The 17434-nt window shown below is 41.5% G+C and overlaps 1 protein-coding gene across 1 annotated transcript in view; it reads right to left on the bottom strand.

Moving 5' to 3' along the window:
- Nucleotides 1–772: 772 nt before the first annotated feature.
- rad54l (RAD54 like) overlaps nt 773–17434 on the bottom strand; it is a 113536-nt gene continuing 96874 nt past the window's right edge. Inside the window, exon 18 of the mRNA XM_034180176.1 lies at nt 773–1371. Within this exon, the coding sequence (XP_034036067.1) occupies nt 1185–1371 (187 nt within the window). The 3' untranslated portion in view covers nt 773–1184. The remainder of the gene's footprint in view (nt 1372–17434) is intronic.

Here is a 17434-nt window from a genome sequence, read left to right as displayed (position 1 = left end):
TATGTATGCTCTCGGGCAGATGAATTTCCCCTTACAGGGGATGAATAAAGTATCTATCTATCTATCTATCTATATATATATATATATATATATATATATATATATGTATGTATGTATGTGTGTGTGTGTGTAAGGTGATTTTTGTTGAGCAGTTGATTTCGACAACACAGATGATAAAATGTGATCTCCAGTCCCTCAGAGTGTACTGCATCGAGAACAGCCATTCATAAAAAGCTGATATAACTACAAGGAAAAGTTTTTACCTTGAGAAACCTTTGTCAAGAACTAAGTATGGAGTTACATTGACACATGCGACTTAATGCCACAGCTTGAAGGTACTGGGCTGGCCTGGCTGCAGTCCTGAACTGTTCCCAAATTTTGAACTGAAAAGAAAAAAAAAAAAAAAAAAAAAGCAACGATAATGATTAAGACCCTGGGCTGCTGGACACCTTGAAAGGCATTTTCAGGAAGAATGTGACAAGGAATGGAAACACTACAAAATTAACAAACACTTTAAACTTTAAAAAAAATGAAGTTGACCAAAAAAAACAAAACAAAAAAAAACAAACAAAAAAAACAAAGTATCCCGGGTTCATCCTGTGTGCAACGGCACAAAAATCAGTGTAAATGTGAGTATCAGGATGAGGTTTTTATATACACACACATATATATATATATATATATACATACACATACATACATACATACATATATACACATACATATATATTATTTGCATTTTCCATCCCGTCTGACCTTTTGTGGAAAGTTGGCAAACAGGAGTAAGTTAGAATACGGAGGGTGTCTGAATACTCACTCTGCATTCTGAAGTATTTGAACAGTACCAAATGATCTACTACCTCCAGAGTGTGCAAACATACAACAATAAGCTATCCCATGATGCACCTGGAGCCTGGAAACCAAAGAACAACTTCCAAGCAAATTCATGGGCACCTGCACAAAAAACACCAGAAACCGGATCAAAAGTCTGCCTGCAAAATCTAAATCTTGGCAGCATATGTGAGTCATCTGTCAACATCCAGGTCAAAGGTCAAGGAAGTTGGTGGTGGGGGAGCACATCCAAACCATGTAAGTAAGTCATTGCTCGCTTATGTAGTACATAGTACAGTCACAGCAGGGGACTGGCATCAAGGAAAGCCAGAGTTGAGCTCAGGTCAGGACGGTCACGCGCAGTGCGAGCGCTGATGAAAGACGAAAGTCACAGCAGCATCCCAGGATGCTTTTAGCACCTGGTCCGTCAGGCCCCTCTTGTCCCAGCAGTGGTTCCACTGCGACAAGTCACTGGTACAGTCCGAGTCCTCTGGAGGGTGACGAACTGCCCGCCCGTTCACACAGCGCCTGCAGCGAAACCTGAAACAACACACAGTGAGTGTCATGTTAGCTAACAGCTAACAGGTTAATGATGATCAATACTACGATGAAATACAATCACATACTACACAAAAGACAGTATTGTAACAGCACACAGCTGTTTCAATTTAATTTTTTACACTGGACAAAAATAAAAATGCAACACTTGTTTTTGCTCCCATTTTTCATGACTTGAACTCAAAGATCTAAAACATTTTCTGTATACACAAAAGACAAATTTCTCTCAAATATTGTTCACAAATCTGTCAAAATCTGTGAGCACTTCCCCTTTGCCGAAATAATCCATTCCACCTCACAGGTGTGGCAGATCAAGATGCTGATTTGACAACATGATTATTGCACAGATGTGCCTGAGGTACATGTGAGGTGGGATGGATTATCTCGCCAAAGGAGACATGCTCACTAACAGCGCGCGCCATCTTTCTCCAATTAAAAAAAAAAACAAAAAAAACAACTGGTGTGCTGTGATCACTGCTGTATCATTGTATTATGTTACTAAGCTATATATACTGATTTATAACAGCAAACTGTCAGCAGCTGGTCTGCTCTGTGTCAGCCTGATCCCGTCAGATCTCAGAAGCTAAGCAGAGCAGGATCTGGTAGTACTTGGATGGGAGACCTCTTTGGAACACCAGCGGCTGTGTGTTTCTCCAGGTAAAAACTGGAGTTGTGTCAGTGTCATGACCGGCCCTGATCCAGGCTTTGATCCCTTTTTTTTGCCCCTTTCTTTGCTGCATCTTCTGTTCCTGCTTTGATTTTAGTTGTTTATTTTCATCATGTGTTTCTTCTATGTTCTATTTTGCTTTGTCAATTTGTTTCTTTGCTACTTTTATACTTTAGCCATTGTCCAATTCCGTTGTTTTGTTCAGCCAGTTTGTGTTTTCATTGTTTACCACTTGTTTATTTTGTTCTTCTCATTTGTTATATTATCTGTTGTGCTTTAGTGTCAGGTTTTGTTATCTCAGTCTCTGTTTTATTTTTAATTTGTTTAGCCACTTTGGTTTCTTAGTCTGTTCCAGTTTAGTTTTGTCTTAGTGTTTTATTTTCTATTATTCTCCGAGCAGTTTTTATGAAGTTTATCTTCTGTGTTTGTAATCCTCTGGTTTGCTTTTCAGTTTTGTTCTTAGATTGCATTCACGTCCAGTTATTTATGTTCACTCCACACCCTGCACCTGACATTATGTTTTTCCCTCACTTGGATTCTGTCTGCTTTGTTTCCTTTCACTCACACTCTTTGCACCTGTCCCATGTCTCTCACCTTGTTTCTGTCTGTGTTGTTTCACCTCACTTAAGCCCCGGTCACAGCCCACTGTGTGTTTTTTTTTCGCCGTACGTGTTCTGCGGATGCCACGGCCACTAAGTTTTTGTGAAAATGTACGGAGGCAGTAGCAAGAGGAGGGAGGGAGTACGTTCAACGCACGTCTCTAGGAGTGTAACGATAAAGAGAGTTGACAATAAAGCAGTGTGTATGTGTGTGTGTGGGGTCGCTTTTCTTTTTTATGAGCGGGACCGGAGCGGCAGGTGTTTTTCGGCGTTGGCAATGCTTGAGCATGTCCAGCCTGCAGCGGTCAGTTGTACGAGTGTTTACTTCCCTCGAAAAGTTACAACTAGTTATCAGACTGAAGCTGTGAAGTGTGTGTTGCTGAAGTTTGGAAATAAAGTCCAAGTTCAAGTGAGAAGCTGCGTCGTGCATGCAAGTCTGTCGGCCTCCATAGTATGTGGTGACTGCCTACGTACGGATTTGGTTAGTTCAATAGTAATTGAACGAAAATGTGTTGCTTTGAATCCGTGCTGAGGCAGTACTCACAACGTGCGTCATCTGTACTGCTGGTGAATCCGCAGCCTGACCACAGCGAAAGTTCTGCATGCACTAAAACCTCTATGACGTGTCTGCGTGCTCCTAAATTCGTACTGAGGCAGTACTTACGACGTACGGATCTCCAAATTTAGCCCATGTTTTTGCAAGTAGACTGCACGCACGTGCAAGTACGGCGGGTTGTGACCACGGCTTTACACTCCCTACACCAGCCCAAGTATCTTTGCTCCTCTCACTCACTTGCACAGTGTTTGATCTTTGTCTACTAGCCATGCCCCCTTTCTGGAATCTTCCCTCCACACCTGCACCTTGTTACCTAATTAGTCTGCACATGCACATTGTTCACAGCACCTGTTATTTAAGCCCTTACAGTCTCACAGCACACCGCAGTTCTGAACCTTGCTCTTTTTACCTTGACCATGCCTTTTGCTTCATCCAGGATGTCTGAGTTTGCTCGTGCTTCTGAACCCTGCTCGTTTGTGACTGCGTCTCAGCCTGATCCTGTTTGTACCTCTGCCATGCTGACTGATTACATGTGTACCAAAACCAAGCCTGGAATAAAGACCATGATTTCTCCTACACCAAAGCCTTGTCTGGGACTTTGCATTGCGGGTCCAGCCGCTCCTGGTGACGCGTTCCCATCCTGACAGTCAGGAAGGGCATCTGCCGTAAAACTTGTGCCAATTACCAATGCGGATCTGGCTGTATCCGCTGTGGCGACCCCGAACAAAACCGGGAGCAGCTGAATGAACAACAACATAACAGAAAACTGTCAAAATGGGGAATAAATATAAGCGTAAAGATGATTGAATATATCAGAGGAGTAAATTGATCAGTCCATGTGAACACGCATTGACTCCCCATGTGCAGTTATTCCACGAGCTGCCACTGATCCACAACATGAATTCTGCCTTCCAGAACAGCTCTTTATATAATCATTTAAATTATCTACCTGTTGCCACATGTACAGAAGGGCTGGACTGTCATTCCTACACTCATATTGTTATATTTAATAAAAAATAATAAACACACGCAGGAGCTGCTGCTGTCACAGCCGCTGCGTTCAAGTATCGTCGAAAATTACACAACTTTTTTGTTATTTCAAATTCAGCAGTTGCTTGTGGCAAAATAATAAATTGTATCCACACAGAAGATTAATTCTGGCCGATATAAGATGCCTGAGCCCAGTGAAGCTGACCCCCCACCCAGATAAAAAAAACCCAAGCAAGCAGGCTGAGTTTGCCCTGTAATTTCCGACATGAATGCAGCAGCAACAGAAGCTCTCACAAACCGGCTTTTATATTTTTGTTCAGTGTCGTTTATATAGCGCCAAATCACAACAAAGCTACCTCAAGGCGCTTCACACAAGTAAGGTCTAACCTTACCAACCCCCAGAGCAATAACACAGGTGACAGTGGTAAGAAAAACTCCCTCTGATGATATTGAGGAAGAAACCTCAAGCAGACCAGACTCAAAGGGGTGACCCACTGTTGAGGCCACACAGTACACAACACAACAACAATTGATGAGAGTCCATGCAGACATCCACTCCACCATAAGGGGGAGGGGGTTGGGGGGGGGGTCATCAAGCCACTCATTGGATCGATTCCTACAACGGAGTCCATCCCGCTTCTGCCACAGAAATCATCCAATCCAGTACATGGTTCCAGCTGCATCTTGGACAGAGAAAAAAGAGAACAGAATCAGTCGGCCAGAAGAACTACACTCAAGGTATAATTCGTCAGCATTAAGCAACACGAAAACAGAAGAAAGACTAAGGTGATTCCCGGCTACGAGCCCTAAGCTTCACTAAAAGACCCAGAATTGTATACTTGTATGTCAGGGTCCTGTCTGTGATCTGTGATCAGGTTTTAGCTGGTTTAGTCTGCCTGTTGTCTTCCTCTGTCTGTTGGCCCATTTTCCCATCTCTGTCTGCCCTCATTCGCCGTTTACCTCCATTTCTTTGTCATGTCTCACATATTTTCCGAGCTTCTTTTCTGGCATCACATCTGCCTTCTATCAGTTTCAAGCACTGTCTTGATGTCTGTTGTTCTGGTAGTTTTTTTTACACTTCATTCTGTCCTCTCTCTCTCTCTCCTGTCTCTCTCCATCTCTCTCTCCCCCTCTGGTGTTCATTCTGGTCCCTACACGTCTTTAGTGTTTTTATTTCCCACCTGTTGGATTATGCACCTGCTATCTGATGAGTTTGGTTATTTCAGTCACTGTCTATCTTCCTTGAGGTGGCGGGTCCATTACTATTGCAATATTCCCATGGTGGTTGGTTTTCCTATGGGATCCTGCTCATTACCAAGTCCCTGGAATTTGTCCTCTTGTCTTGCCGTCTTGTAAGTACGCAGTTTGGTGTACTTACAAGACTTACAAGGTGTTGTTTTTGCATTCTCCCTCTGTTGAGGTAGTGATTAGACGTTCTTTAGAATGTTTTTGTCCCACAAGGCTGACCGTCTGGTTCATGCACTCCTTCCGGACAAGAGTGTTTTGGTTTTTTGGATGAACTATCCTTTGAGAAGGAAGTTCCTCAGTCTGTATGCACGATACCAAAGGCTGATATATGAGTTTTCGTCTGCACTTGAAAGAAGTTACATGAGTTATTCTGGCAACTTGCTTCTGACAGATTGTTTGCTGTTGTGACACTCTTCCATTCTCTATACGGTTGTATTCATTTCTTTTATTTCTGTTTAAAACTTCTTTTGGTTTTTAAGTGTATCTACTCTGAAAATTATTTAACTAGTCCTCCTGTTGTGAATCACTAGCGGTTAGCTTTCAGTAGCAGTTAGCTTGCGTCAACTCACCCCCCCCCGGCTGTTTCTCTTATTACTGTTTTTACCAGTCCAATACTGTTAGTTTTTCAGCGTAACTGCTGTGATTTTAATGGCCCAGTCACACGGCATACGACGATTCCTGAACAAAGGGAAAAAGTAAAAAAAAGTCACAATTTGTTGAGAAAAGGTGGACGAAAGAGCTCTATCACTGAATAGCCTGAGAAGCAACAGCGCAAAAGAGATGAAAGAGGAACTAAACAAACCGAAGCTAACAATCTTGACATTTTAAACAAAACGCGCCTGGAGCCACAGCTGCAGCAGTGTGTGTCTGGATCTGAGGAGCTCATAGCGCCTGAGTCCAGGAGAAACTGCAAACAGAAGCTGTGGAGAACTGTGTGCACATCTGTGGACCCACCTGCTCTGGTTCATCATCCAGAACAAAAGAGGGATCATCTCCTCATCATCAGAGTCCACACTGTCTGACGACACGCTGTGCGCTCCGTCTTGCTCCAATTTAAAAAAACCTCTGGTGTGCCGTGGTCACTGCACTATCAATATTGCACTGCAATATCAAATATTTTGTGTCTGCTACCAACAACCCGCGTGGAATGTCTCAAACCTAAACCTACGTCCAGGCATATATTATATGCTACTCTGGAACCACCCCTAAATCCAAACAGCCCAACTGTCAACCCCACTGAGGTCCTTAGTCTGGGTCTCATTAACAAAAGATCACTGTCCTCAAAATCATTATTTATTAATGATCTAATTATGGATCATCACTTAGATATTATTGGGTTATGTGAAACCTGGCTTAAACCTACAGCTGTCCTCCCCTTAAATGAGGCATGCCCACCGGCATACACATTTAGTCACGTCCCTCATGATATGAACCAAGGTGGGGGTGTTGCTCTAATTTATAAATCTAGGTTTAGTTTATTAACTGTTGGGGGTAAAATATAACTCGTTTGAGCATCAGATTCTCCGCTCTGCCCACGATGCTACATATTGCCAAGGTCAGAAGAATAAAAATCAGCCGTATTATTTTGTCATTGTATATAGGCCCCCTGGCCCATACTTAGAATTCTTAGATGAATTTGGTGGGTTCATCTCTAACTTGTCAACTAGTGCGGATAACATTCTGATTATTGGTGACTTCAACATTCATATAAATAAGCCTTCTGATCCCCTCTGCAATTCATTGATGGAAATTGTGGATGCATTAAGATTTCAGCAATGCCTCCTGGACTCGACGCACATTAGTGGAAATACCCTGGATTTGGTTCTCGCATGTGGTATTGCTGTCACGAATACTGACATCATGCCTCTTGCATCAGTGGTCTCATCACTCAGTTATTAGGTTTACAGTTTCGCTGACGTGTTTAGTGGAACAACAACCTTATATATCACTGTGGCAACACATCAACTCCTCAACTATGACTGAACTGGAAGCTTGACTGCCTGATATCTTAGTTTCATCTTTGGAAAATGCCCAATCAGTAGACAGTCTTATGGACAATTTAAACTCAGTGCTCAAAACTACACTAGACATGATTACAACACCTTTATTAAAACCACGCACCCCCCAAAACACAGTCACCTTGGTTCAGTGATTGCTTGCCTAACCTCAAGCATAAGGCTAGAGGTCTAGAACGGAAATGGCGTAGTTCAAAATTAGAAGTATTCCACCTTGCATGGCGTGATGCTGTCTTAGACTATAAGCATGCACTGCTGGCTACAAAGTGGACGTATTACTCTGATATGATCAACAAAAATAAGCATAACTCAAAGTTCTTGTTTGACATGGTGGCAATACTTATTCATGGACAACCTGTAAGTGGCTCTCCTTTTCCAGCACAAGATTTCTTAGATTACTTCAGAAGAAACTAGAAGACATTATGTTAAACATATCCCAGCATGCCTTAACCCAGCCATTACACCCTGCTATTGAGGTGGGTGCCATTACTGAGGTATTATCTATATTTGCAGAATTTGATAGTATCTCACTAGGGGTGCTGATGAAACTCGTAACGTCTACAAAAAGCACAACCTGCTTATTTGATCCTATACCAGCAAAACTGTTTAAGGACCTGTGGCCCACTCTTGGGCTGACTGTGCTGGAAATTATTAATCTCTCATAACTTCTGGATCTGTTCCTAAATGTTTCAAATTTGCAGTGATTAAGCCATTGCAAGAAATCTTATCTTGACCCTAGTGCAATGAAAAACTATAGGACAATATCAAATCTATTATTTTGCGTTAAAATTCTGAAAAAAAAAAAGGGGTTTTTGAGCCACTGCAGTCTGCTTTTAGAAAATATCATTCCACAGAGACAGCTCTCACTAAAGTGGTGAATGATTTTCTGCTTGCAATGGATTTGCACACCACTACGGTTCTGGTGCTGTTAAGATCTCAGTGCTGCGTTTGATACCGTGGATCATCATATTCTACTCGATAAGATGGAAAATCATTTTGGGATTACTGGGAGTGCCCTTGCATGGTTGACGTCATACCTGACCAGTCATTCGCACTGTGCTTTGCACAATAACACTACCTCTAACGTTAGTGACATGAAATTTGGGGTTCCACAGTGGTCCGTCTTAGGCCCCCTGCTTTTCTCCCTTTATATAGCACCTCTTCGGCACATATTGCGGCGTTTTGGGATTACCTTTCACTGTTATGCTGATGATACTCAGTTACATGTGAAGATGGCCTTGCATCAGTGAGAAGCTGGATGTCTAGCAATTTCCTGCTTTTAAAGTCTGATAAGACTGAAATGATGGTTCTTGGTCCAGTGAGACATCTGCATCAATTTGACCTGCTAATACTTAGCCTAGGCTCGTGTGTCATACATCACACAGAAAAGTGAGGATCCTTGGGGTAATTTTTGATCCTACGTTGTCCTTTGACCTCCACATCAGAGATAGTACGAGGACTGCTTTCTTCCACCTGCGAAATATAGTGACAATTCCTCATATCCTGTCTATGGCTGATGCTGAGGCCCTGATTCATGCGTTTGTCTCTTCTAGATTGGACTACTACAATGTTCTATTTTCTGATTTACCGCAGACCAGCATTAGGGGTCTCCAATTTATCTAAATTCTGGGTCTTTTTGTGAAGCTTAGGGCTAGTGGCAAGTGACTGTGTTTTTTTCCTCTCAATTTGAGGTGCGACTCCATCCAGAGATGGGTGTGGTGTCTGTTTCTGCAACCCTCCTGTCCTGTGCACCGGCAACAATTTCATGTGAATTTGTTTGTAATTTGTGTCGGTAGCATGGCCCAAACAGTGGGTCACCACTTTGAGTCTGGTCTGCTTGAGGTTTCTTCCTCAGAGCCAGTTTTTCTTACCACTGTCACCAGTGTTCCTGCTCTGGGGGTTTGTAAGGGTATAAAAGGAGCATCCCAAAAGATGGGGCCAGGATCACCACTTTGTGAACAACTGTGTGAAAAAAATAGTCCAACAGTTTAAGAACAATGTTTCTCAATGTTCAATTGCAGGGAATTTACGGATTCCATCATCTACAGTCCATAACATAATCAGAAGATACAGAGAATCTGGAGAACTTTCTACGCGTAACGGAAAAGCCGAAAACCAACATTGAATACCTGTGACCTTCGATCCCTCAGGCAGCACTGCATTAAAAACCGACATCATTGTGTAAAGGATCTTACCGCGTGGGCTCAGGAACACTTCGGAAAACCATTGTCAGTTAACACAGTTCGTCGCTACATCTACAAGTGCAAGCTAAAACTACCATGCAAAGCAAAAGCCATACATCAATAACATCCAGAAAAGCTGCCTTCTCTGGGCATGAGCTCATTTGAAATGGACAGATGCAAAATGGAAAAGTGTGCTATGGTCTGATGAGTCCACGTTTCAAATTGTTTTTGTAAATCATGGGCGTCATGTTCTCCAGACAAAAGAGGAAAAAGACCATCCAGATTGTTACCAGCGCAAAGTTCAAAAGCCAGCATCTGTGATGGTATGGGGGGTGTGTTAGTGCCCATGGCATAGGCAACTTACACATCTGTGATGGCACCATCAATGCTGAAAGGTACATCCAGGTTTTGGAGCAACACATGTGCCACCAATGTCTTTTTCAGGGATGTCCCTGCTTGTTTCAGCAAGACAATGCCAAGCCACATTCTGCGTGGCTTCGTAGTAAAAGAGTGCAAGTACTTGACTGGCCAGCCTGCAGTTCAGACTTGTCGCCCATTGAAAATGTGTGGCGCATTATGAAGCGCAAAATACGACAACGAAGACCCCGGACTGTTGAACAACTGAAGTCATACATCAAGCAAGAATGGGAAAGAATTCCACCTACAAAGCTTCAACAATTAGTGTCCTCAGTTCCCAAACACTTATTGAGTGTTGTTAGAAGGAAAGGTGATGTAACAGAGTGGTAAACATACCACTGTCCCAGCTTTTTTAAAATGTGTTGCAGGCATTAATTTCAATTTGAGCAAATATTTGCACAAACACAATAAAGTTTGTCAGTTTGAACATTAAATATCTTATCTTTGTGGTGTATTCAATTGAATATAGGTTGAAGAGGATTTTCAAATCATTGCATTCTGTTTTTATTTACATTTTACACAAAGTCCCAACTTCATTGGAATTGAGGTTGTATGCGATAATGTAATAACAGACTGACATGCTGCAACTTTAAAGCTAGGGTAGGCAACTGTGTTCAGAACCACTTTTTGTTATATTGGGTAAAATGCTCCGTCTATCCTAACAGTAATCAATACATTACATATTCAGAAAAAGGAACGAAAAAATCAGAGATCTGTAGCAGCTGTAGGATTGATCAAACTCCGACCAGTATAAGCCCCACAGTGCGCTCTCAAAAAAACTAATCAGATGCCTTCATGTCTAGTTCTTCCTGCTCGCGTCACCAGGCTCAATGCCCCCCTCTGTCCCTCCCTCCGCCGCGTGGGCACACTCATCTCGTTTCACCAAAGAAGTTCACTTCGGTACAATGGCAGAGGGAATACAGCCGAAACTGTCACTTCCACCATTATGTTTAACAGCTCATCCCAATAGAAAGCCAAGGAAAAGAAAGTGGAAGGCAGAAAAGGCTGTGATGAAAAAGGCTCGGGATAAAGCTAGAGATCAGACGAGAGTCAACATCGGTGCGGCATTTTCTCGGTGGAAACAATTGAGGCATCTGAAGGGCCTGAAAAGTGATGCAGAGTTTGCTCTCTTTCTGTTGGACAGGTAATTACTTTTGCTTCGTGGAAATTTGTTATCTTCACTGATTGAATATATCATCAGAGGTCGCTGCTGCTGCTGTGTTCAAGTACTGTTGGAAATTACAGAACTTTTTTGTTGTTTCAAACTCAGCAGTTGCTTGTGGCAGAAGCGTGGTTTTCATTTTATTTTTGGTAAAATAATTAATTGTATCCACATAAAAGATTAATTCTTGCCTATATAAGGTGCCTAAGCCCAGTGAAGCTGACCACCCACCCATAAAAAAAAACAAAAAAAAAAATCCAAGCAAACAGGGTGTAATTTCCAACGGTACATGAAGGCAGCAGCAGCAGCAATCTGCACGGTGTTCAAAAGGACTGATCAATTTATTCAATCATCTTTACACTTATATTTATTACCCCTTTTGACAGTTTTCTGTTATAAATTAATATATATGACTTAGTAATGTAATACAGTGATACAGGAGCCACCACGGCTCGTTTTTTTTTTTCCAGGCCTCGTGTACACTTCTGCGATATTTTTGGCTCCTGCATGTCCTGTGTCTTTCAGTGCAGCTTCTACAGTCAGATGCGTGTTCAAGTTTGTGGGGGCATGGGGACTTCCGGTTATGGCGCGTAGCTGAAAGGTCGCTTGGACAGAGGCTCCGCCTGATTTGAAACAACTTGTAAGTTTTAACAGTCTACATCGAGCGAATTGTGACCAAAATCAATCCTAAGGTCTGAATGTCGTATTATGTCGAAGAATCGAGGGAGAAAACAGACAACTAAACTTAAAACGGAGTGCTACACGAGGACGAGTCCGAAGGAGCTGAGGATAGCACTATGCTAAATCAGGACGAAGCTAGTGATGTGAGTCAAATCCTGTCAGCTATAAAATCACTCAGAAATGACTTTAACACGCAACTGCATGAAGTTAGAAACGACTTCTCCACGCAATTGCATGAAGTGGTCTCCTCTAACCGCGAGATTAAAGAAGTTATAGGGACCTTCTCAGAAAGACTCACTGAAGCCGAGAACCGCATTAGTGCGGTGGAGGACCAGATCTCCTCTCTCACAGTAGTGGCTGACACCACAAAGGAAAAAGTCCAAAAGCTTGGTTTGCAGATGGAAGAGATCGAGAACCAACGCCGACGCTGCAATTTAAAGCTGGTCGGAATTCCTGAGGGCTCTGAAAAGCGAGACTGCCGTGCGTTTCTGATGACATGGCTACCGCAAGTGCTGGGTATGGAGGATCACCTGGACATCGAGCAAGCCTATTGCCTGGGTACGATGTCGACAGCAAAAAACCACCAACAACAAAGTGAAACAAAGACGCGTGTTGTGCTTGTGAAATTCCTGTCTTACCGTGAAAGAGACAAAGTGATGAATGTGGCATGTCTGAAGGAGGTCAAACTCGAAAACAGTCGGGTGTTGTTCTTCCCGGACCTGTCACCAAAAGTCCAGAAACAACGAAAACTTTTTGATGGTGTTAAACTACGACTGAGAGACTTGAATATAGACTATGGACTCATATTTCTTACGCGACTACGGCTCTGGCACGAGGACACCTGGCACTTCTTTGATTCTCCTGCTAAGGCTGAGAAACTCGTTAAGCTGGAGCGCTGCAATCCGCAAGACACCCGACGTGAGTCTTCCGAGGAACAAGGGTAATATAATAGCTCTGATTGACAGTCCAGATTATCAACAATAACCTGCTGTTGTGTAGCTGCTGTGGCATTGTAATGTTTGTAAGAGACAACAACAATATGGTCTAGGCTACTGTGGACTGTGAAATACTTTCTTTTTGGTCACAAAAGAACATTTTTCATTTTCTTTTTAATTATTTGGGCGGAGTTTCTATCCAAGGTACTATTTTGTTGTTGATTGATTATTTTTCTCCATTGCGACGATTGGTTGCTCACTGCTCCCTTTATATAGGATCAGGTTGGAGCCTGGCCGGGACGCTGGTTAAGGGGGGGGGGGAGATGTGCGTTTTTGTCCGCATGGGGTTGGTGTTTGGCCTTGTTGGGGATAGGCCTGTGCTTGGTGTGTTCTATGTTTGTTTTGAAGGCACAATATTGGTAATATTTTATGTTCTGATTATAGAGACGACAGTGGGAATGTTTTAATTTACAGATGGTATCATGAGCAGGAATTTAAGGGTAAATATGATTTCATGGAATGTCAGGGGTCTTAGAAAGTTGGTGAAGTTGAAACAAGTAACATCCAGATTGAAACAACTAAGAACACAGATAGCCTTTCTTCAGGAAACTCATTTACTTTCATCTGAACTTATACCATTAAAAAGGAAATGGCCAGGGCAGATCATAGCAGCCTCATATTCTTCTCATGCAAGAGGGGTAGCAATATTAATTCATTCTTCTGTTCCATTAAAAATTCACAATACCATATTAGACTCAGCGGGCAGATACTGTGCTGTACAGGGTTCGTTATCTGGTCAGGATATTAATTTGGTTTGTGTTTATGGGCCAAACAATGATGATGCCTCTTTCTATGACAATTTATTTCTAACCTTATCATCACTATATGGTGACTTCTGCCTAGCAGGGGACTTCAATTGTACTCTGGATCCAGCTCTTGACAAATCCTCAAGTATCGATGTCACACACATTCAAAGTAGGAAAGCAATTCAATACCACATAAATAAGTTTGGTCTATGCGACATTTGGAGATACAATAACTCATCTAGACGTGAATACTCCTGCTACTCTGTTACTCATAATTCATACTCTCGTATTGATTATTTCCTTCTCTCTAAATCCCTTATAGAAAATGTGGTTGGCTGTGAGTACAAAAGTATTGTCATTTCAGATCATGCGCCACTGTTGCTCTCCTATACTGTCACTGGGGCTTGCAAAGGACCCTCAGTGTGGCGATTAAGCCCACGATGGATCCATGATAATGAGTTTTTGACATTTCTTGAGGCAAATATTGATATCTACTTTAAAATGAACACCAACCAGACATCAGCGTCGATTAGGTGGGAGGCGTTCAAAGCCTTTATCAGGGGACAGATGATCAGCTATACAAGCAGCATACATACAACATACGAGTATAAAGCTGATAGAGTTGGAAAAAGACATCAAAGAATTAGAAGAAGAAATTAATATTCTCAATACGAAGGGGACCAAACAAAAACTGGACATTCTTAGAGCTCAGTATAATGAGTTGTCAGCAAATAAGGCAGCGTCTAGTCTAATGAAACTAATACAGACATTCTATGACCAAGGGGAAAAAGCAGGGAAGCTACTGGCTTGGCGTATAAAATCATTACAGAATGAAAGAGCAGTCTTTGAACTTGAGTCTGATCTAGGGAATCCAATTACTAACCTACAAGATATCAATAAAAACTTTCAGGCATTCTATTCAAAACTATATACATCAGAAACTAAAGCAACTCCTCACTCACTTGACAACTTTTTAAACCAAATAGACATACTTAGGCTGGATGACAATGCTAAAAAAGAACTTAATCTCCCAATATCCCGGTCTGAGCTATCAGAGGCCATTGATAGTATGAAAGGAGGGAAAACACCAGGGCCTGATGGCATTCTTATTGACATTTATAAAACATTTAAAGATATGCTACTTATTCCCTTACTAGATATGTGTGAGGAATCATTAGAGAAAGGTGAATTACCCTCAACGCTAAAGACTGCACTTATAACCTTAATATTAAAACCTGGCAAACCTTCTACAAAATGTGAGTCATACCGCCCAATATCTTTGATCAATAATGATGCCAAAATAATAGCCAAAGTTCTTGCACGCCGACTAGAGAAGAATTTGCCATCTATTGTTGAGCCGGATCAAAATGGTTTTATATTGGGCAGACAAGGTTTCCACAATATCCGTAGGGTATTAAATATTATACATGCTAAAAAGGAAACACCTGACATGGCCATGATAGGTCTAGATGCTTTAAAGGCCTTTGATATGGTGGAACACATATTTATTTGAAGTTCTTCAACATTTTGGTATAAGCTGTTATTTCCTTAACTGGATTATGATCTTGTACTATGACTCAAGGGCATCAGTACTGACAAATCACATAGTGTCAAAACAGTTTCCTCTCTCCAGAGTCACAAGACAAGGATGTCCCTTATCACCTCTTCTTTTTGTATTAGCTATAGAACCTTTGGATATTACAATCAGAAACAACCTTGAGATAACCGGTATTAACATAAATGATATTGAGAATAAAATAGCACTCTTTGCTGATGATGTGGTTGTCTTCCTGACCAACCTGAAGCAATCTGTACCTGCCCTATTGAAATGTATAGAAATATTTGGGAGTTTTTCTGGCTATAAAGTTAATGCAACAAAATCTACAATTATGTTCCTGAAAAGCTCAGAAAGAATAACTCCACCGCTATACACCCCCTTCAAGAATGTCCAGGATAGTTTCACGTATCTGGGTGTTAAAATTACATCAATAATGGAATCATTGGTACCCACTAATTATGACCCCATAGTTGAATCTGTGATGTGCTCTATAAACAGAAGGAAATCTCTGCCACTGTCCATGATTGGACGTATTAATGTTCTGAAAATGAATATTCTTCCTAAGCTCCTTTACCTCTTTAAAACCATTCCACTTGCTCCTCCTACTAACTTTTTTGCCAAAATGAAGCAGATCTTTTATTTCATTTGGAATGATAGACGCCCCAGGTTACGCATGACGCTGTTGTATTTACCATATGATAGGGGTGGGTTAAAAGTCCCTTTTCTCCAAGGATACTATTGGGCTGCACAATTGAGAGCGGCTTCATACTGGTTTGACACTACATCATTCCCTAACTGGGCGAGGATTGAGGAGAAGACAACCTCCAAAATCCCTCTTAAGTTATATCTCCATTCAGCTAACCTTTCTATTTTGAAAAAACGAACCTTAAATCCTTTTGTCAGGAATACAGTGATCGTCTGGTATGAGGTTTTGAACTACTTAAAAGAAAATGCTGCTTTATCCCAATTTACTCCCATTTGGGGAAATAGAAATTTCACACCAGGTACAAACAATCTTGGCTTTAAGATATGGGCCAATAAGGGTATCAACAAAATATCAGATCTTTATGACAGAGAAGTCCTTTTAAGTTTTACTGATGTCAAGCAAAGATTTAACATTGATGCCAAACATTTTTTCAAGTAAAGTAAGTCCCTTCGGCTGCTCCCTTGTTTGCACTTGGGGTCGCTACAGCAAATCCAAGATGGATCTGCTTGTTGAATTGGCACAAGTTTTACGCCGGATGCCCTTCCTGACGCAACTCCATGGAGCAACATGGAGAAATGTGGCAGGGGTGGGATTTGAACCCAGAACCTTCTGAACTGAAACCAAGCGCATTAACCACTTGGCCACCACCCCTGCAGTCACCAAACATTTTTTCAAATACTTGCAAATTAGACATTTCATAAAACAAACTCAAAACTCCTTAAGCCTGCCCTCCCTGAACACTATTGAAACGATAGCTGTGAACTATTGTGGTAGACCTGGACTCATCTCTCGATTCTATCACAATATCACTGCAAAATCAATAGAATCCTCAGATGATAAAAGACATGCCTGGTGTCTAGATCTTAAAGAAGAAATAACTGATGAAGAATGGAAGCATGCATCCTTACAAAGCCAAGTTCAAACGATAAATACACGGTTTAAATTACTTCAGTACAAATGGCTGATGAGAACATATATCACTCCAGTAGTACAACATCGTATTGATCCTAACACACCTGATCTTCCTAACACACCTGATCTATGTGTTAAATGTGGTAGACATAAAGGGACTCTATTTCACTGTCATTGGGAGTGTTCCATTATCCAAGAATTTTGGAAGGAGATAATTACGACTTTGTCTAAGATTACTGATACACATCTTCCACTATGCCCTAAGCTCTGTATACTGGGACTTTTCCCGGAAAATTGTACACTCAGTAAATATGAGAAATCAATGGTCATATATTGTATACTTGAAGCAAAACATAAAATTGCTCTGTCATGGAGATCTATGTATAGGCCAAGTAAGCAAATGTGGGCTGAAGGACTCTCACACTGTATAGCCATGGAAAAATTGACATACTTGATCAAGGGGAAATATAACAGATTTGTTAAGATCTGGGATTCGTTTATGGAGCTTTTGGAGGGAGGGGGCTTGTCTGAAATTGTATAACTTATTCTTTTTTTTGCTCATGCTATTCTTTTTACTTTCTTCACTAATGTTAATTTCCAGATTTTATAT

This window comes from Thalassophryne amazonica, chromosome 10 (assembly GCF_902500255.1).
Source record: "Thalassophryne amazonica chromosome 10, fThaAma1.1, whole genome shotgun sequence".
Taxonomy (NCBI): Eukaryota; Metazoa; Chordata; class Actinopteri; order Batrachoidiformes; family Batrachoididae; genus Thalassophryne; species Thalassophryne amazonica.
The sequence above is the reverse complement of the archived record's forward strand: the minus strand, read 5'-3'. Positions and strand labels throughout refer to the sequence as shown.